Source organism: Drosophila subpulchrella, chromosome 2L (assembly GCF_014743375.2).
Source record: "Drosophila subpulchrella strain 33 F10 #4 breed RU33 chromosome 2L, RU_Dsub_v1.1 Primary Assembly, whole genome shotgun sequence".
Classification (NCBI taxonomy): Eukaryota; Metazoa; Arthropoda; class Insecta; order Diptera; family Drosophilidae; genus Drosophila; species Drosophila subpulchrella.
Genome location: NC_050610.1, coordinates 16,320,302 through 16,338,808, shown reverse-complemented (window position 1 = coordinate 16,338,808; position 18,507 = coordinate 16,320,302). Strand labels below are relative to the sequence as shown.

General features: G+C 40.5%; 8 protein-coding genes across 11 annotated transcripts; 3 read left to right on the top strand and 5 right to left on the bottom strand.

Annotated features, from left to right (window-relative positions):
- The first annotated feature begins 203 nt into the window (after window positions 1-203).
- Window positions 204-1,734, top strand: LOC119547528 (pyridine nucleotide-disulfide oxidoreductase domain-containing protein 1). Its single transcript, XM_037854421.1, has one exon. The coding sequence runs from the start codon at window positions 274-276 to the stop codon at window positions 1,690-1,692; it is 1,419 nt and encodes a 472-aa protein (XP_037710349.1). The 5' UTR covers window positions 204-273; the 3' UTR covers window positions 1,693-1,734.
- Window positions 1,667-2,461, bottom strand: LOC119547530 (transcription initiation factor TFIID subunit 13). The gene is made up of 3 exons (XM_037854424.1): window positions 2,302-2,461; window positions 1,897-2,239; window positions 1,667-1,826 (listed from the first exon to the last, which is right to left on the bottom strand). Exons 1-3 carry the CDS (start codon window positions 2,413-2,415, stop codon window positions 1,804-1,806), a joined length of 480 nt encoding a protein of 159 aa, XP_037710352.1. The 5' UTR covers window positions 2,416-2,461; the 3' UTR covers window positions 1,667-1,803.
- A 254-nt stretch (window positions 2,462-2,715) lies between these two features.
- On the top strand, window positions 2,716-4,893 carry LOC119547527 (protein nessun dorma). Its single transcript, XM_037854420.1, has 3 exons — window positions 2,716-2,951; window positions 3,028-4,528; window positions 4,639-4,893. The coding sequence occupies exons 1-3, from the start codon at window positions 2,807-2,809 to the stop codon at window positions 4,799-4,801; spliced, it is 1,809 nt and encodes a 602-aa protein (XP_037710348.1). The 5' UTR covers window positions 2,716-2,806; the 3' UTR covers window positions 4,802-4,893.
- A 72-nt stretch (window positions 4,894-4,965) lies between these two features.
- On the bottom strand, window positions 4,966-5,912 carry LOC119547529 (angiopoietin-related protein 6-like). The gene is made up of 2 exons (XM_037854423.1): window positions 5,196-5,912; window positions 4,966-5,134 (listed from the first exon to the last, which is right to left on the bottom strand). The coding sequence occupies exons 1-2, from the start codon at window positions 5,888-5,890 to the stop codon at window positions 4,972-4,974; spliced, it is 858 nt and encodes a 285-aa protein (XP_037710351.1). The 5' UTR covers window positions 5,891-5,912; the 3' UTR covers window positions 4,966-4,971.
- Window positions 5,913-6,428: 516 nt separating this feature from the next.
- Window positions 6,429-7,566, bottom strand: LOC119547628 (fibrinogen-like protein A). The gene is made up of 2 exons (XM_037854558.1): window positions 6,822-7,566; window positions 6,429-6,760 (listed from the first exon to the last, which is right to left on the bottom strand). The coding sequence occupies exons 1-2, from the start codon at window positions 7,537-7,539 to the stop codon at window positions 6,753-6,755; spliced, it is 726 nt and encodes a 241-aa protein (XP_037710486.1). The 5' UTR covers window positions 7,540-7,566; the 3' UTR covers window positions 6,429-6,752.
- Window positions 7,567-7,746: 180 nt separating this feature from the next.
- On the bottom strand, window positions 7,747-8,951 carry LOC119547629 (28S ribosomal protein S18b, mitochondrial). The gene is made up of 2 exons (XM_037854559.1): window positions 8,567-8,951; window positions 7,747-8,126 (listed from the first exon to the last, which is right to left on the bottom strand). The coding sequence occupies exons 1-2, from the start codon at window positions 8,851-8,853 to the stop codon at window positions 7,796-7,798; spliced, it is 618 nt and encodes a 205-aa protein (XP_037710487.1). The 5' UTR covers window positions 8,854-8,951; the 3' UTR covers window positions 7,747-7,795.
- A 293-nt stretch (window positions 8,952-9,244) lies between these two features.
- Window positions 9,245-16,006, top strand: LOC119547627 (plasmanylethanolamine desaturase). Of its 4 annotated transcripts, none has more exons than XM_037854557.1 (6): window positions 9,245-9,319; window positions 12,890-13,124; window positions 14,220-14,431; window positions 14,492-14,710; window positions 14,766-14,935; window positions 14,993-16,006. In XM_037854557.1, the coding sequence occupies exons 2-6, from the start codon at window positions 12,893-12,895 to the stop codon at window positions 15,081-15,083; spliced, it is 924 nt and encodes a 307-aa protein (XP_037710485.1). In that variant the 5' UTR covers window positions 9,245-9,319; window positions 12,890-12,892; the 3' UTR covers window positions 15,084-16,006. The 4 variants fall into 4 exon arrangements, with proteins under 4 accessions (XP_037710485.1, XP_037710484.1, XP_037710483.1 ...); XM_037854556.1 differs by having other exon boundaries at window positions 9,260-9,319; window positions 12,847-13,124; XM_037854555.1 differs by lacking the exon at window positions 9,245-9,319 and adding an exon at window positions 9,485-9,891 and having other exon boundaries at window positions 12,847-13,124.
- A 537-nt stretch (window positions 16,007-16,543) lies between these two features.
- Window positions 16,544-17,202, bottom strand: LOC119546323. Its single transcript, XM_037852522.1, has one exon. It carries the CDS (start codon window positions 17,150-17,152, stop codon window positions 16,544-16,546), a length of 609 nt encoding a protein of 202 aa, XP_037708450.1. The 5' UTR covers window positions 17,153-17,202.
- Between the last annotated feature and the right edge of the window lie 1,305 nt (window positions 17,203-18,507).

Below are 18,507 nucleotides of genomic sequence, written 5' to 3'. Positions count from 1 at the left end.
TATTTGAGTACCATTATTGTTCTTAAATAATATTTTATACCTCTTCATATATTCTCTTATATACGTATTTTCTTGTTATGTATTTTACTTATAATGAAAAATGTTATTTTGTGGGTCAATTAATTTAGTAATCTCCCACTGTAGTTTTGTTTTGTGGAACCAGACTTCAACAGGTTCCACTGTGCTTTCTTGAAATCAGCTGTTCAGTTGGCCGTTAGTGAATCACCTTCAGTATTTCGTGATTTTGGTTTATTATTAATTTTTGCCCTGAGGATGTCGCGCGAGTGCGAGTTCCTGGTGATTGGTGGTGGCATCGCTGGCGTTAGCTGCGCCGAGTCCTTGGCCATCTGCCGACCCACTGCCTCCATTCTCCTGCTCACGGAATCCAGCATCGTGAAGAGTGTCACCAACTTGGTGCCGGTGGCTCGCTATCTGCACAAGTTCGATGTCCGGGAACGGGATGTCTCCGAAATGGGAGCCACTATCGAGACTCTTGTGGACGAATTGGAACACATCAGCAGCAGGGAGCACTGGATTCGCACCATAAAGGGTGTGGTGATCAAGTATCGCTATCTGTGCCTCTGCACTGGTGGAGTACCCAAATTATTCTGCGGCCAGGTACTCGATCCCTGTGTCATTGGCATTCGGGACACGGATTCTGTGCTGTATTTGCAGCGCAAGTTGGCGGCAGCCAAGGATGTGCTGATCCTGGGCAATGGCGGCATTGCCAGTGAGTTGGCCTACGAGCTGAAGGATGTTAATGTCCATTGGGTGGTGAAGGATGCCCACATCTCGGCCACCTTTGTGGACCCAGGAGCAGCGGAGTTCTTTCAGCTGGCCAGAAGCGAGTTGGATGCACAGGATTCCTCTCCGGTAACGGCTATCAAACGTATGCGATATGGTGAAGTGCTGTTCAAGGAGCAGACTGACAAGCACGGAGCTGCTTTGGGTCCGGATTGGCATCGCTCCTTCGTCTTGAGTGGGGCAGCAGGAGAAGCAGATAAACGCCTTCCGAAGATCTACTACAAATCTCGCATTTATTCGACACTGGAGCTTCCCGATGAAGCAGGATATGAAGTCCAGTTGGAACACGAGGATGGTAGTAAGGAGCAGCTGACCTGTGACTTCATTGTGTCCGCCACGGGAGTTAGGCCGAACACCTATTACACCTGCTTTCCCCGGCTGAACTTTTCTGAGGATGGTGGCATTCTCGTGGATGAAATGATGCGTACAAATCTGGAGGATGTCTATGCAGCCGGTGATGTCTGCACGGCCAACTGGCCAGCAGCGATGCACTGGTTCCAGATGCGCCTGTGGACGCAGGCCCGTCAAATGGGCTCGATGGCGGGCAGGAGCATGGCAGCCGCCAGTGAGGGTGAAACCGTGTATCAGGACTTCTGCTTCGAGCTCTTTGGCCATGTAACCAAGCTTTTTGGCTACCCAGTCGTCCTGCTGGGGCGATTTAATGGCCAGGACTTGGGCAAGGACTACGAAATCCTAGTGCGCTGCACTCGCAACAAAGAGTACATCAAGTTTGTGCTGCAAAAGGGCAGACTGCGCGGTGCTATCCTCATCGGCGACACCGACTTGGCTGAGACCTGCGAGAACCTCATCCTAAACGGCATCGATCTGGAGCCCTATGGCGATGATATACTTAATCCCGATATTGACATTGAAGACTATTTTGATTAGTTTATTATGGGCTAGCTTAAGTATTAAAACCATTTAGAATAATTCGTATGCCGGAGCTTACTGCTAGGATTGGCTTGTTCCTGGATTTGTTGGGGCTTTTTTGGACCTCTGTCATTTGAGTTTGCCCTCGGTGCCTGTGAATTAAAGATTTAAATGGTAGTTTATATCTTTGCCGATCCTAACTCGCACATTAAGAATACTTACCCACATACTTGATCTCATCGAAGGCCTTGCGCGCCTTTTTGAGCTCCTCGTTCATGGTCAGGAGGTCCTTGACCCTGGCGTATTTGCGAGGATCCTTGCGCACGAGGAATATAATGTCCTCCACCTGAACGCGACCCGTCCGACCAATTTCCATTGCCCGGTGGGTGGTCTCGGCTATATATTCGATGACCAGATCTTCCAGCAGATCTACGGTTTCCGTGTACGGATTCTTGTCGTCGCCAAAGCCGAACATCATGCAGCGCAGCTCCTTGCTAAAAAGACGCTTTCGTCCTGAATTAGTGGCCACAAATTGGTCATCCTCCGCATCGTCATCGAAGTTGAACTGGAAAAGTTAAAGAACCATCATTAGGTGTCTCGGAACTATAGCTCCCACTATATCCTTACATCCCCGCCTTCAAAATTCTCTTCTGGCATGCTGTTTGAGGCCATTTTTCTCCAGTTTTTGTTAATTATTGTGTTTACACGAAAAACACCGCACTGAATGAGTACATTGAACATCTGTTGGCATCGATACTCTCAGCAGTGCTGGCAGATTTTGATTGGAAAAAATAGCTAAATGCAAAAACTGAGCAAAAACCACCGCTTTTTATATGGCTTACCAAAATTGCTTTTACCTTAATTTCATTATAGTTATTTTATATGATCATTACACAAAAATCATTAAATTGTATTATAGATATGTTGCGTTAAAAGCGAAACGGCTAGAAAAGAAATTGAATAGAATAGAAATATAAGCCAGATTGGTCGAGAAAATAGCTTAGCTACTTTATCGCATGGTTGCACTGTGCGATAACTCCGCACGAAGTATCGTTATCGAAGCCACAGCCTGCACACGCATTTCAAAAATCTTTCCAAACGTATACATTGCAATTAACTAAACAGGCGCAAAATGGAAGTGTTTACCTTCGAGAAATCGTATTTGGAGCGCCTGAAAGAAGCGGAGGCGGTGCTTTCCTGGGAGGGGGCCGTAATGCCCGCCTCCCAGGTTCGATCCGAGTGGAAATCCTACGTAGAACTGAAGATCGAGCCTGCCGGTAAGCCACCCACACTAGTGCAAAAATTCAACAAAGCCTAGCCCATGCTACATATATCAAACACGTACACATACAGGTTGGCAGGCGATTTGGAAAATACCGCGCGTTATTTGCGAGGATCTTAAACTACGCTATCCCACCATTGTGTACGGCTACGTGGAGCAGGTGATCTTCGATGAGCTGAAGGCGGTCTTTGTGGTCACCGCCGTGCAGGACAACGATGTCCACCTGCCGGAGAGCAACGAGGTGTCCCTGGTGGAGCTGTGGCCCACGGTGCAGCAGGAGAACTCGGCCCTGAATGTGGATACCACGGCGGAGTGCATTGATCGGTTGAGGTTTTTCTATACGCACGTTTGGATGCCCTGGGACAAGGATTACGACGATGATCGCGACTGGGTGCAGCAGCATCTGGAGGCTCGCATCCAGTTGGTCTGCGATCTTAGCAAGAATCGGCTACCTCGTCCGCTGGCGCTGCACATGCGCACCCTGCTCACCGAAGCCAGTTACATCCAGCAGCGCTTGGACTACCTAGAACTCGATCTCAGCGATGCCGAGAGCGACGACGAAGCCGTCGAACTCAATGACAATGGAGCGGAGCCGGCCAGAAAACAATCGAAAACAGGCAATGCCAATAGCAGCCTTAATGTGTCCAGTTTACCGGTAACGGACCTGATGTGCCTGCACCTTCGCATGGCCATCATAAGGAGCGAGTTCGAGATTCTGGAAAATCCTGAGATGAGGCGGGCCTACAGTGAGTTGCAATCGAACAGCTTGAAGAGGATTCGCAGCTCATCAGGAAGAACCAGACAAATGGACGATCTCTTGGCGGAACGGAATCCCATTAGCCATGTGGTCACGGTGCCAGGAAAACTGCAGCAGCAGCTGGATCTGCTGAAGCTGGCCCAGATGCAGGTCAAGCCGGAAGCGCAGGTGCAGTTGTCCAATACGCTGCAAGATGTTTTAGGCATCTGCCAGAGCAACGATCATATACTCCTCTCACCCGGTGAGCACACCATCAAGTTTTTGGAACATCTCAACGACAGCGGCAGCATGAGTGGCCTGATCCAACCGGAGGCTATACTAACTCCGGCTGCAGATCTTTCCCAGCTGCCTGTGGTGTGTTCCAGCGATGAGGATAGCACTCTGCTGGTCATTGATGGTGACTATACACTGTCACAACTTGTATTGGATTGCCGCCACGTCCGCCGGGGCATTCTGTTGCGCAATGGCACCTTGACGATGCGAGGCTGTCGCCTTTTGGGCGATGGCAGCTCCAGCACTCAGGAGGGAATCGTCTGTATGCCTGGCGCCAGTGTAGAGCTCAAAAGTTGCATAATTGAGAACTTTGCTGTGGGAGTTTCAATGCGACCAAGATCTTGCGCTGAGTTAGGAATCGTGCAATTCAAAAACTGCAAAACAGGACTGGAGTTGCTGGAGAAGACGGCTTCGGTAAATCTACAGGGAAGCAAGTGCAGCTTCGACAGCTGTACTCTCGGAATCATGGCTGATGGCCTAGCCATGGGAGAGGGAAGTACAGAAAAGACCGTGATATTAAACAAGTTCAACGAACTGCAGCGGTAAGCATGTAAATCATTGACAGTTGTAAATGTTTTCCTTCATCAAAGCAAGAACGGTTTTTTTTAACTATGGAAAGAAAATGTATTACATTAAGCATTTTTTCTTGCAGCTATAACGAGGACAACTTGCTGGGTAACTGCACCTTCAACAATTGCACGAGAAATATCCGCATTTTCAAGGAGGCCGACCATCTGCTGGCCCAGCGCTCGTATCAACGACTCCTGCAAGAGGAACTCGGGGGTGAAAACAAGGAGAACATTCAAATGGCCTAGGGGTATTATATGCACATTAACAGTTAAATCAGTTAGCCCTTTAATAAGCAAATACTTGATTAATAAATTTAAAGTTAGCGGTAACCGAAAAACATATGAATGGTCATTAATGAAATACGATGGAAACTCTAAGTGAATGCTAATGCATTTTTTCGTATCCCCTCTTTTATTTAATTTTCTATTATTTTGCACGATTTTGGTTTGATGATCATTTCAACAAAGACAAGTGTTTTTTTAGAAAAGGATCCATCAACAGCTGTCATATTATCCCAACTAATTCCAAAACCATGTCCGTTTTTTATTCCGCCTTTATACCATTTTGCATTGAGGTTACTGTAATTTTAAATGTTAAAAATTATACATTGTAGATGACTAGTTTTATTTATTTGCATACCTTGTGGCACAATTGTGATACCACCAACCACTGTAATAGGGGATTCCGCAGTTACTGTCAGAAAGGTCATTATCTCTGTCAAAGGTGGTAAACTTCATTTTCTCATGCGATCTCAGGGAGTCACCCGCTGTGCCAGAATATTTTCCTAAAGATTTTAGCTCAAATTCCTCCTTTTCATTTCCAATTTTAAAATTATCATATCTAGCGTGGCCACCATTGTCATTTCCATCCCGAAGCGTAATGAAAAGTTCATATTGTTTTGTTTCCGTAATAATATGCAAATTTTCGAGCCCGATAAAATATTCTCCTTTCATTATTAGGCCAAATCCATCTTTGTACTCCGTCCAGCTTTTGTTAAAATCTACATGGCCGTCAAGACGCCTCTGAATTACCATCCAACCACACGATTTACAAGAAGCTTCTATCACTTTCGTACTTTTCTTTCGCCCAATCGTGATTTTGTAAATGCCATCTGGACCTTCGCGAGGACACCAGACTTTTTGTTTGCACTTCAAAAGCTTGCTCCGCAAGGCCTTGTTCGTGGACACTAAATGAGGTATTTTCTTTTGCACGGCACTGCAAGGCACCACTATGTTGGAAGCCCGTTTTTCCCTTTTCCGACCGTCTGACCGTTTCAGACCGTCTGCAACGAAAAGTAAATACATTACAAACATCACAAAAATACAGGACTTCATTTCCCGGCTCTAATAAAGTGATTTATCTCTCATTCAGTTTAAGAATAAACTGAGCTTAAAGATTTGACGGCTATTTTGTTTAGTTATGCATACTACTTAGTTCCGCCTGATGTTCTCTGTGTATAGAAGCGTATAATTAAGTTTAAAAATGTATACAAACATTGAGGCCTAATCATCATTTCAGCGAACATCTTAAAATGTGGTTACTCCAGGAACTGAAAAAAATACTATATTATTTTCTATTTCGTTACTATAGTACTTTCAAGTGATTACTATCGAAACTATTATTTTAAATGAAGTCTTAATGTTGCTTTCATACTTCGACTCATTCAGAAATCAGCTCTGTTAGTTATAATCCAAAATGTCTTTATCTCGGTTATAAAAAGTTCATATTTTCATTGTGTACTCAACTGTAAACATCTGTGCTACGATATTTTCCTACAGCTTCCTCTTAACTTCCAACTTTAAAAATGTTACATCGTGTCGTATCTTATAGTTTTGATGGTTTTGATTAAAAACTCTTTTAATGTACCCTAGTCCCCATTAGTATTTATTTCAGGAATTATAATATTGTGTTTTTTATATGGACCTTTGCTTAGAATATTATCTGTTCGCTTACACTTCATAAGATTACTCTACCTGACCTGGTTAGAGAATAAATTTAACGCATATTTTAGAAGTTAGTTTCGCTTCAATCTTTCCATTATCATAGGAACCGTTTCCAATGTTAAACATTTTGGCATAATCATCATTACAACATGGGTAAGCGAGATGTTAAAGTCGTAGTCTTTATTCCAGGAACCCCAAAAAATCCCATAATCTTTTCCTTCTGGTTTTTTCCCGTCCTTATAATACTTTCCATTCAGCGAACTGTAAGTTTAAATGTTTAAAGTTATACATTTTGAATGAAGAAATAATTCATACTACAAACCTTGTAGCACATTTTTAAACCACCAACCACCATGATGATGTTTTGCACAGTTCTCAGTATGTAAGTCGTTATCACGGTCGTATGTGCTAAACTTAGCGTTCTCATGATATTTGAGAGAATCACCTGCTGTGCCCGAATAACTTCCAACCACCTTTAGGACATAGGACTCCTTCTCACTTCCAATCTCTATCTGATCGTAATGAGCGTAGCGTCGGTGTCCCTTCTTATCCCGAAGCTCAATTAACACTTGGCAATGGTGTGCCTTCGTGATTAGATGCAGTTTTTCGAGACCAATAAAAAAATCTCGTTTGATGTTTCCAAATCCTGCTTTATAATGCTTCCAGTCACGATTGAAGTTTTCAGAGGCATCAGAACGCCGCTGAAATATCATCCAACCGCACCTTTTGCAGGAAGCTTCGAAAGTAATTGCTGTTCTTGCTGTGTTCTTCCCACCGAGCGTAATTTTGTAAATGCCATCTGGACCTTTGTTAGGACATCTGTCTCTTAGTTTACATTTGAAAATTTCGTTCTGCAAAGCCTTGTTAGAGGTTTCCAATTCGTTTGCTTCGTTTCTTAGTGCCATACATTCCTCTGCGGGATCCTGTTTTTTAATATCCTTTGTTTTCTTCTGCAACTTTTTGACAGATTGCGCAAGAACATGGGTTGTCTCCTCCAAAAACAGGCAGGACAGAGTCAGCACCAGAATGCACGATTTCATTTTCCGTCACTTGTGAGTTGTTTCATATTTTTCTCAAGACTAAACGGAGCTAAAACCATTTACCGCCTATTAACTTATTTCGGTACGGTACATTGTTTTCAATTTTATGCAAAAATGTACGCTATAGACGAAAACATCGACTATCAGATACCAAACCAAATGGCTAACTTGTACTATAGAATTACCTTAATTAAAAGGCGTTGTAAGTTCATTTACAATAATTTTTTTTTAATAAACAACAAGCAACATGTGGTAACTAAGCTTTTTGCTTATGTCCCTGGCCGTAGTACTCGTTGTAATCGTACTCCCTGAATGGTACATCGTATGTTAGATATCCGGAATCGCGTGCCTGCTGCACGGCAACCTGAAGTCGCAAATGGCTCTTCTGGCACAGGCCCGTCTTCGAGTAGCTGAGGACATCTCCGCTGTAGGGCGAGATGAACTGCTCCAGGAGTTCTGTGTTGCGGTAGTCCAGCACCAGGTACTCGTCGCGGCAAATGGGACAAGGATTTCCCGTGGTGATCCTGTTCTGGCGGATGCACTGCTTGCGGGTTTTGCGAGGAGCATACATGCCCTTGTGGTTGCGCCTAAAAATATATTGGTCATTATAAGATAATAATGTGTGTGGTAGTAAATGTACTCGGGGGGACCCTCTTGAAAACTTTTCCAACCGAAATCGGTGGAGATTTCTTTGTTGGAAAAGCTGAGAAAATGTCAGTTGGGATTCATATGTATTCCAATACAAGTTCCTAACGCTTGGTTGAACAAGGTTTTTTGGAACAGCCTCAATTGCAGGTTAATAACGATGTTGCGGTGATTAATTTACACAGTGTGTTTTAAACTATAAGTGGATTATAGTATATATTATACATATATAAATCTTTAGGTGAAATCCAAGAAAATCTTAGCTATTTAGATGTAGATGGTAGCTGTAAAGCTGTCTTATCTAAACTGTTGAATTTGGGATAGCTCAGATACGGATATAGAAGACCTTTCAGAGATTCCCCAAGATGTTTGTTGAGCCTACCGATACTGCGTCCACACAAAGTCCTCGCCGTAGGTTTGCTTATAGGCAGCGCTCTTCAAGTACCGGATCGACGTCTCCACGGGGATAAGCTTGCTGCGATCCTTTGGATCTGAGGCGGAACCACTGGAGTTGTCCTCGCCATCGCCCTCCGTGGATTCCGTGGCATCCTTTTCCTCGCCCGCGGCCTCCGCCTTGCAACGCAGTGCACTGGCCGTGTGAAGAGCTGCCCGGCTGTTCCGGGTTATGTTGGCCAGTCCACTGTAAATTCCACGTGCGATGGGCAACATTTTAATTGAATTAAACCAATTTGTTTTCAGTAACTACGTAACAAGGTAAATTGCATGCAGCCGGCAGATCAGCTGTTTATTTAAACAAGCTGGCAACGCTGCAAAGTATCGATAGTCGATAAATCCAGGGGTGCAATATGCTCCATTGGGGTATTCCCCGGTTTAAGTTTAAGCTTAAAATAATAAGTAAAAATTGTGTACATTTTGGGAAGAGTTACCTTTTGTTTAAATACCTATTTAAACTATATACCATTTTTGTCCAAACTAGGGACTTGTTATTATATTTGAGCATCTTTTACCTCCTATAATTACTTTTTAGTCCGGAATCAGTTCAAAGTTCCTCGGTTTTTTTTTAACCCGTCGATTATGCATTTGCACTGGATTAACTGTCAAAATTTGAATATTTTTAGCAGCAAAACAGGACTGAAAGTAAGAGTTTTGGCGTTTGGAACCGCTAGATTAAAAAGTGAGTAGTGCAACATGGCCGAAACCAACAACAAAAAGCCCGGCAACGTAACGGTAAAGCCCACACTCACACCCACACCCACACACACACACACATGCGACTTCGGGGGGCATGAATGAAAATGGCTGCGCCGTACGATTCGTTTTTGCCGTTAGGTTTAGTTTCTTTCGGAATTTACTGGTGCAAAGTAGCGGTACTCTTACTGCAGCTCGTGCGCGCGTGTGCGTGTGTGTGTGTGTGTGAGTGTGTGCGAGAGTGCGCGGCATGCGCGTGTGTGTGTGTACGGTGGGGCAGCCTTAAATCACGTGCATACAAAAAAAAAGAAGAAAAACACGGCATTTATTTACCTTTGGATGCCACTACGAAACCAAAAAAAAAGAAGAGAAATAAAGGGGACGCCGACGCCCAAGTTCGCTGTAATTCAAAGTTAGTAAATGCTAAACAATCGCTGGCGTTTTGGTTCCAAATCAATACTTGGCAGACGGTCATTTAGTTTTAATTGCTGCAAGAAATAGGCCCCCCAAAAACTTTTGGAGATTCAACGATAACAATATTAAAACACCTGCGAAAAGGTGAGTCAATCGCTTGCGGCGAGTACGATTTTCGCTTGCCTTTAAAAATAGAGCCATTGAAATTTCCTTATCACTTGCAAAAAGTCGCGACAACAAATAAACTGGGCTATTAATACCGCCATGCCACTACACTATTTAAAAACGAGAGCGCAGTTGGCAACCGAACAAAAGCTGTCGGTTTTGTCACCCAAAAAAAAAAAAGAAAACTAGGTACTTTCCCATTTTGAGTGTGTCTTTCGCGCATTTCGTGTAATAAATTGTTATTTTCCTACGAAAAACGAACCACGAAAATCGTGGTTACGTTGTGCCAAATTAATACCTGTTGGCTGTGCGCCCTTTTTTATGCCTTTCGCGAGCGAACAAACAAATAATTAGCCAGGTGGGCAAACTCGAAGTTCGGATTCCTCGGTTGGGAATTTTAAGGACTTTGTAATGTTTTAATAAGCTGTGGTTCTGGAGATTTTAAAACCGCGTTCGAGAGTGTTGAAAAGTATGCTACGAAAAATTTAAATACCCTTTAAACTGCAGTAGTTCTATCATTCTAATTAAATTATTGTAAATAGAATAATAATGTAACAAAAATATAATAATATAATAATCTAATATAATAATGGCAAATATAATAATATAATAATAATGTAATAATATTATAATAATATAATAATAGCAAATATAATAATATAATAATAATGTAATAATATTATAATAATATAATAATAATAATTCGTATATGATTTTAAAGGGGGGACTAAAATTTGTAATATAATGTTTTTTATTAATAGGTAACAATGAGTTACATCGAGTTCAGTTTAAGATTTATTCGTTTACTATTCTTTTGACATTCGTAATAATAACTTACATAAAAGAATACAGATTCTTGTTAAAATTGAATTTATATTGGTAAAATATTTACATGGAGCAAAATAGGGCGAACCCGAGCTCCAAATTGTGATATATGTATAGAAACTTTTTTTAGATTAAAGTTATTTTTAAGTTTATTAAATTATGTGTAGTATTTATCGATACACAAGCTTTCTTATTACGTTTTCAGCAATTCATAGGTTATTATGTTTCGTAGATCTTATAGTTTGGCTGAAATGTGCCAAGCATACCCCCTGATTACAGGGTATCCAGGACAGGCGTGGGCGTCATTGAAGTCGGCGCCAAAGAATTTAGTTGTCGGCATTCGCACATTCATTTGGGTTTCTCGGTTTACTACTCCCCATCCCAACCACCCACTAACCACCCATTTGCCCCATTTGCACCCACAACTCCACCAGTTCGCATTTATTTTTGAAATTTGAATCAGCGCTCTACTGGTGGTGTTCATTCCGTCCGTCTTTTGTTTATCCTGCCCGGTGCACGTCACCCGGAAATGTTTGCGTTTGCCAGCGGGGGCGTTTTGGAACTCAACCGTCAGATTATGGGTCCTGTTGTCGTGTCCTTCGAGACTCCTGGCCTCGGTGGCATTAGTGGATGGATATATGTACGCCCACGCGTGTTTTGGTGGGGCTTTATCAATAGGTAGTTGCCAGTTTTGATTAATGTGCTTTCACCATTAGTTCTCCTAATGACAGATGGCCTATGGAACTTTGAAACAGTTAATTTGTGTAATATTTCCGATCCCAAATGGACTAATTAATGTAATTGCGAGTGCATTTGGCGGTTCTGGTACACTTAATTGATGAAAAACATGCTTTAATCAATGAAATTTCTATTGAATTCAATTGAATTCTAGGAAGTCAAGTAACCTCAAGTATGGATTATTTTGAAAACGAGAAATTGGTGTTAATCTTTATGGGTGCTATGCAGTTATTACCTCTATAATCCGTTTACTTACTGTTAATCTATACACAGAGAAAATTCTGACGTTTTCTTTTGAGTTAAATATGTTCTTCAAAATAGAACGACATTTTTGAAGTTGAAAATATTTTTATTTTGCTCAAATCAAGTAGTATTGGCGGTATTTAACTAATAAACTTATCAAAAAGTTGATAATCAAACTCAATTTAACCTTTCTCTTCTCACCATTTCGTTTTAATATTGAGAACATTGATACCAAAATGTACTTACACGGTTTTCAAGAACGAATGTTCTCAATTCAAGAACTATGTACTTGAATTATTCTCACTATGTACTGTCCTTAGTTCTTATCAGTTTTACAGTCCCCGGAGATAAGTACACCTTGAGGTGTAAAATCCAAGGTGCACATTTCATTGTTCACTTTGAATAACATTATTCTATACCTATTTTAAGCCCAAACGAGACTTTGTTTTCCGCCCACATTTCGTGTTAAGGCTCATTTATCACCGAAGAGTACCCCATCGAACATAAAGAGCTGAATAACAAAGAAACAAATAAGCTGCTAAAAATATAATCCTTTGACCCATCGCGTTTTTCAACCTACCCCAAAAAGCAGGCAGATAGCGTTCACAACAATTTAAATACCAATTTGCCTAATTAAGGCAACTCTAGACCGCGCCTCCGCCGCTGACAACTCAACTCATTCGGTAGAGTTAGCTTCTGGCGGTCCCCGCAGACCAGTCGTAAGTCCAAAATATTGCGTGACCCGTCGCTTGGGTTCGGGTTCTGTGGAACTGGGGGGATTGCAGCTGGAGGTAATGACATCAACGCCGCAACATGCTGGGATCCCTGACCAGAGGTCATTGGTTGGAGCAAGGCGACGGTCTGTCCTTCGGTTACACTGGGTAGTTGCTCTTGCTTTCTTGTTTTCAAACTGTTAAATAAACCATTTAAATATAAATGTATCCTTTCTAAAATGTACACCCACCTGGTTGTCCTCGCAATCGTTAATTATGTAGAGGCGACCAATTGAACCAGATGCCCCCGTTCACAGGCAATAGAATCGCTGGCCTGACATTGAATTGAGGCATTGCATTGGCAATCAGTCAGGAATTGTCATCAAGGCCTTCAAGTTGTTTTTATTTCGCTCAGATTGTTGGTTTTGTGACCCCCGGCCTTGCTCCTCCATTCGCAGACCATGACAGGCAAGAGCGATAAGGATATTTTGGCCAACTCCATGTACGAGGATGACCCCAATGGCAACTCAGCGCCCGCCACCACAGAGGATCAGGAAACGGCCATGCCGGAGGAGCTAAAGGTCACTGGTGCCTCAACAACAGGGAGCAACGCTGCGGCAATAACTTCCACTTCTCCGCGCTGGGGACCCCAGAATAAGGGTGCCCAGGAACTGGCCTCGCTGTACAGTCCAGGTGAGCTGTTCCCACCGAACAACCCATTAAATCAGGTTATTAACGGTTAGGAATAGAGTTACCAGTTGGTAGATTATAATAACCATTATTACTTTTAATTACACGTCTGATTATACATATGTGATATCACATTATTAACTTACAAAGTCAGGAAAGGGTAGGCTATAACATTTTTTCATATAGCGATAATTAATGTTAATCCTAATCCCATTATAGTTTTAAGCAAAAAATTGTAAGTAGTGAAGGATCCCCGTAGAACAGATGCTAGTGAAATAATGTTTTTATAGAAATATTTTTATAAAAACATTATTATTATTAGCATCTCAACATGAGTTTTTTCCACAAATTTTGTACTTAAATTGAGTACACCCTCAAATTGAGAATACAAATACTCAATTTGAGAACTTCATTATTTTCTCTGCTTACATATAATCTTACGTCTTCTAATAATCAAGAAAGTGATCGACTTCACAGACTAAAAGACAATGTCCTGTTACATTACAATATTATAATGTCCTCTTGTCTGGATTTAATCCTGAAATAAAGTTAAGCAACCTCAAAAAAATGAGGATTTATGCCGACATTTCATTAAAAAGTCTTTTGGAATCGTATTTAAATATGTTGTCTTGTGAATAATCAAACTAAAAAATATTCTCAATATTTTAGTTAACATTAAAGTTAGGCATCTAAAAAAATGAGGATTTTTGTCGATATTTCATTAAAAAGTCTTTTGGAATTGTATTGAAATATGTTGTCTTGTGAATAATCAAACTAAAAAAGTATTCTCAATAGTTTAGTTAACATAATATTTTGGTAACCTCAAAAAAGTTAGGACTTATATCGATATTTCATTAAAAAGTCTTTTGGAATCATATTTAAATATGTTGTCTTGTGAATAATCATACTAAAAAGGTATTCTCAATATTTTAGCTAACGTAACTGGCGTAAAAAATAATGTACACATATTGTTATTGTATTAGCTTTATTAAGAAAGAGTAGATACATTTAAGGGACATCAACCCAGAATATTTTATTACTAGATTTTATCATCTTAAATATATCAATATTTTACCAAAAATATTTGTATTTTAACAGGAAAGCGTGCCCAGGAAATCATTTGCGTCTACACATGTATTGGCCTTATGATTATCAATCTGGCCCTAATTGTTAGGCACCTGCGTTTGGAGCGGATAAGTGTGGCCTTTCTGTCGGCCCTATGTGGCATTATAACGGCTGACTTTGCTTCTGGATTGGTGCACTGGGCGGCAGATACATGGGGATCTGTGGATTTGCCCATGATTGGCAAGGTGAGCAATGCAAAACCACCGAATATCTAGTAATTAATAAAATATATTTTCTTTTTTTAGAACTTTCTGCGACCATTTCGAGAGCATCATCTAGATCCCACTTCCATAACGCGTCATGATTTCATTGAAACAAATGGCGACAACTTTATGGTGGGCATACCAATCCTGGGCTATTTGGCTCACTATTTCTACATCCGGTCGCCGAGTGAGATACAGCAGCACTTTGGCTGGATAGCCTATGTTTTTCTTTGCTCCATATTTGTGGCCATGACCAATCAGGTGGGAAAAGTCGGTTATTGAATTTTGAATATGATTTAAAACCTATCTCTTTTAGATACACAAATGGTCGCACACCTACTGGGGACTGCCCAGATGGGTCCTGTTACTCCAGAGCTGTCATATTATCCTTCCACGCAAGCATCATCGCATCCACCATGTGGCCCCGCATGAGACGTACTTTTGCATCACCACCGGATGGCTAAATTGGCCTCTGGAACGCATAAGGTTTGGTCGTCCATCAGGATCTTTTAAATCCTTATAATGCCAAGTATTTCTTAATAGATTCTGGTCCACATTCGAGATTATTATCGAGCATTTGACTGGTCTCAAGCCCCGCGATGATGACCTGAGGTGGGCCAAGAAACTCACATAGATTCGCTGGCCAGCGACTGTATATAGGAAACTTGGACCAAGCAGCCCCAACTCGCTGAAAGTCATCTTCAAATGTTATCATATTATCGAAATGTTTTGCACAACGAAGTAGCTTTAAATGAGGGCAGATTACATACTTGTAAAGTTAACTGAACAAAAATGCATAGTTCTCAGTTGCATGTTTGTTATGAATAGTTTATGATTTAAGTTAGTTTCCTATAGATCTATTATATACACCTGCACACACTCGCACATTAGAGCGCATAAGCGTACATATATGCATTCATTGATCTCGCCACAGATTAATCGTACTTCGAGTGAGCCTTACGTATACCTAAATAATAAATGGAACAAATTACTGATTATCAAGCGCACTGGCTTGTCGTATAAATTTTTAAGGATTTACACAAAAACAAAAGTAATTACTTGATATATAAGCTTAATGAGCCACTGATTTTGGTAACAGGTCCAAACAAAAAAAGACATTTTTAATACATTTCATCATCGCTGCTTTTTGATGGCTATAAAAATAAAAACTTATTTACAACTATATATACAAGAAAATACAATTAAACTAGGCGCTGTATGCAATCAAGAACGTGACTTACAACCTTTGCCTTAAAAACGTTTTTTATATGTATAACAAAATTTGTGGTTAAGCGGAATCAGTTTTTAGTACGCACACTTTTAGTGGCAAGTGTTAATCCTTTTATAAGACAACAATTTTTATATAATTAATTTCGAGAGGAGTTTGTTAAGTGCAATATACTTTTCAAGTATTTCACCAGAATTTGGAATAATCTAAGACGATTTTTTAATGAGGCCTAGTTGCTTGTATCATTTGAAGTGTTGTTGCGCAACACGGTAATTCTAAGACAGCAATATTAATTGTGATCTGAGTAAAATAAACCATAAAGCTAATAAAACCAAAACTGGATGGGGTGTACACTAATAGATTCTTATTTATTTATATTTTTTAGGAATTAGTTGCAGAGGGATTTAAGATGTGTTTCTCGAAAGACTTACATTTTTAAAAATCTTAATTTCATTTTATAAATATATATATATTTTGTGTTCGTCAAAAAGTATGTAACAGCCACATCCTCAAGCTCATGGGAATAGTAGTACTTGTTGCTCTGGAACTTGAGCATATAATAGAAATGGCTACGTGGTATTTTCTTCGGCGGCCTAAATTCGTTTTATAAAATGAATTATGGCCGCAATACTAATTCTAATTTCATTTTTTTGCCGCCCAATAGAAATCAAATGAAAGTTAATGAAGTGTGTTGTTACTTAAAGTCGATGTTCCTTCGACTCTACTCGGAGATATATTTATTTTGAAGTTGGCTAGCTGAGTAAGGGGTATCTGATAGTCGATTCATAGACTCTCGACAAAATAAAAAACACACTCATAAGCTTTGTTAACGAGAGTTATTAAAATATATATTAAACTGATATAGTTTATTGTGCCATTCGTTTCTTTCTCGAGGCCTTTTCCATACTTCGTTGAAGCTTTTCCCTTTTCTTTTGGGCATCCCGCTCCCGAGCGCTTGTCCACATTGCGATATTTTGCCGGGTGCGTTCATTTTGGATGGCCACCTCCCTTTCAGCATTGGCCTTGGACTGCCTTATTTGGGATTCGTTGTGCAGGAAGAAGCGTCGACAGCTGCGGCGCATCCAGCTTTTGCAGTGAGCGGTCCTATTTTTCTTTTTTTTAGAGCTTAAACCAGGTGGATCTTCTTGTGGTTCGACCTTGGTGGCCTCGACCTTGGTTGCCGCAACAGATCTTGTGCTTTGGCGCTTCATTCCACACAACAGAATGGAGAGCATTAGGATTGCTCCGCAGGCCAGGAAGAGGGCCACCATTCTTCCCAGGCCAATATTATCCAGCTCTAGCTCCTCATCCTCTTCGGCCACTTCGTTGGCCAATTCCCTTTTCAGCCGATGGCAGTCTGCAACGGTCATGGCCTGAACATCCGCCTTATATACAGCAGGGGTATCGTTCACCCACCACATGGGCAACGATTCCGTGCTGAAGAGATCCCGACATTTGGCGTATACTTCGACCATCCATTTCTGGCACTCTGGTCTGTTGATATCGACTTTGCATGTGGGATTCATATTGGCATATGTCATAAAAGTATGATCCCAAAGTTACAAGATTTGTTTGCACATCTGACAGCGATATATAATACACATCCCACTATGCTTTAGAGAAAACGATATGTGTGCAGAAGTATTTATTCATTTTTAACCATATTAACATATATATTTATTTATCCCTTTCCATTATATACATTTTCTGGAGAAGTATATTTTTGGAGTAGATTTACATATAAATACATAATAATAAGCGACACGCCGTAAGAGCCCCAAGCAACCCCATATTGTTTTCCGGCTGATCCTTTTCCGGTTGTATAATATTTTCCATCGAGTGAACTGCAATTTAAATATTAAAAAATATATATTTTAAATTAAAATTTTTGGTTTCAGCTTCATACCTTTAAGCGCATATTTTAAACCAACAACCTACGATGCTTCTTCAACAGGAATTCAGGAGCATAAACAATTTCGGGATTATTCTCAAAAAAAAACAAAGTTACTTAATCAATTTCAGTTGTTTTATTTCAAAAAGCTTAATGGTTCAAAGAAGAGGCAAATGATGTTCTTAAATATACAGTTGGTCACAGCTTAAATGATGCAGTCCATACTTTAAGCTTTGACGCTAGTTAGCGGTGGATTTGAACGGAATATTTGAATGACCAACGTATCAAAAAAAAGGTAAAAGTGTCTAGAGTAAAATGTACCCATTACTTATATTCAAACTACGATAAAGACTGAACTATAAGAAGCTTAAAATAATTTGTAAAGCCCAGTAATAAATGCAATTTAATAGGAATATTCGGGCTTGGGTGATGAAACTTACACAGGAAAACACGTAGGACCACCTTTTTCAACTTTTACATTTCTATATATATCTCCATTATGGTATGCTGAAAAATATCTATAAATATGACGCAGATCTTGGAATTATTTGAATTCTGGAAACCGTTGAATTATTTGAAGCAAGACGGTGATGCCAGATCTTTTCAAAAACGGCATAACCGTCGAGTGTGGCCGAGCGAGAGAGAAAAAACCAGTAGAGCTGAAAAATGTATCGTCGATGTATCGAATCATTAAAAATCGAACATCAATGGTTTTTCTAGCTCTAGGGACTGGCGTTCTCGCTTTGTTATAAGTAAGGCAGATCGATTTGAACTCTTGTCGCGATTGGTAGAGGTGGAGAAACATCGACGTTTGCAGACATCGATGTTTTCGATGCTTTCAAAAAAAAACACCGATAAAACATCGATCTTTTGAAAAAAAAATTTTTTTAATTTTCGAGATTACACGGGCATACGGATCAAGAATATATAAAGTTTATG

Excerpts from the sequence above, each read along its gene's own strand:
- LOC119547629 (XM_037854559.1), bottom strand. The coding sequence starts at position 8,853 with ATGTTGCCCATCGCACGTGGAATTTACAGTGGACTGGCCAACATAACC. Across the intron at positions 8,127-8,566 it reads TTTGTGTGGACGCAGTATCG|GCGCAACCACAAGGGCATGT; the intron begins GTAGGCTCAACA and ends ATATATTTTTAG.
- LOC119547530 (XM_037854424.1), bottom strand. The coding sequence starts at position 2,415 with ATGTTCAATGTACTCATTCAGTGCGGTGTTTTTCGTGTAAACACAATA. Across the intron at positions 2,240-2,301 it reads AGAATTTTGAAGGCGGGGAT|TTCAACTTCGATGACGATGC; the intron begins GTAAGGATATAG and ends TAACTTTTCCAG. Across the intron at positions 1,827-1,896 it reads CGATGAGATCAAGTATGTGG|GCACCGAGGGCAAACTCAAA; the intron begins GTAAGTATTCTT and ends TTTAATTCACAG.
- LOC119547627 (XM_037854557.1), top strand. The coding sequence starts at position 12,893 with ATGACAGGCAAGAGCGATAAGGATATTTTGGCCAACTCCATGTACGAG. Across the intron at positions 13,125-14,219 it reads GGCCTCGCTGTACAGTCCAG|GAAAGCGTGCCCAGGAAATC; the intron begins GTGAGCTGTTCC and ends GTATTTTAACAG. Across the intron at positions 14,432-14,491 it reads ATTTGCCCATGATTGGCAAG|AACTTTCTGCGACCATTTCG; the intron begins GTGAGCAATGCA and ends TTCTTTTTTTAG.
- LOC119547628 (XM_037854558.1), bottom strand. The coding sequence starts at position 7,539 with ATGAAATCGTGCATTCTGGTGCTGACTCTGTCCTGCCTGTTTTTGGAG.
- LOC119546323 (XM_037852522.1), bottom strand. The coding sequence starts at position 17,152 with ATGGTCGAAGTATACGCCAAATGTCGGGATCTCTTCAGCACGGAATCG.
- LOC119547528 (XM_037854421.1), top strand. The coding sequence starts at position 274 with ATGTCGCGCGAGTGCGAGTTCCTGGTGATTGGTGGTGGCATCGCTGGC.
- LOC119547529 (XM_037854423.1), bottom strand. The coding sequence starts at position 5,890 with ATGAAGTCCTGTATTTTTGTGATGTTTGTAATGTATTTACTTTTCGTT. Across the intron at positions 5,135-5,195 it reads TATCACAATTGTGCCACAAG|TAACCTCAATGCAAAATGGT; the intron begins GTATGCAAATAA and ends TTAAAATTACAG.
- LOC119547527 (XM_037854420.1), top strand. The coding sequence starts at position 2,807 with ATGGAAGTGTTTACCTTCGAGAAATCGTATTTGGAGCGCCTGAAAGAA. Across the intron at positions 2,952-3,027 it reads ACTGAAGATCGAGCCTGCCG|GTTGGCAGGCGATTTGGAAA; the intron begins GTAAGCCACCCA and ends GTACACATACAG. Across the intron at positions 4,529-4,638 it reads AAGTTCAACGAACTGCAGCG|CTATAACGAGGACAACTTGC; the intron begins GTAAGCATGTAA and ends TTTTTCTTGCAG.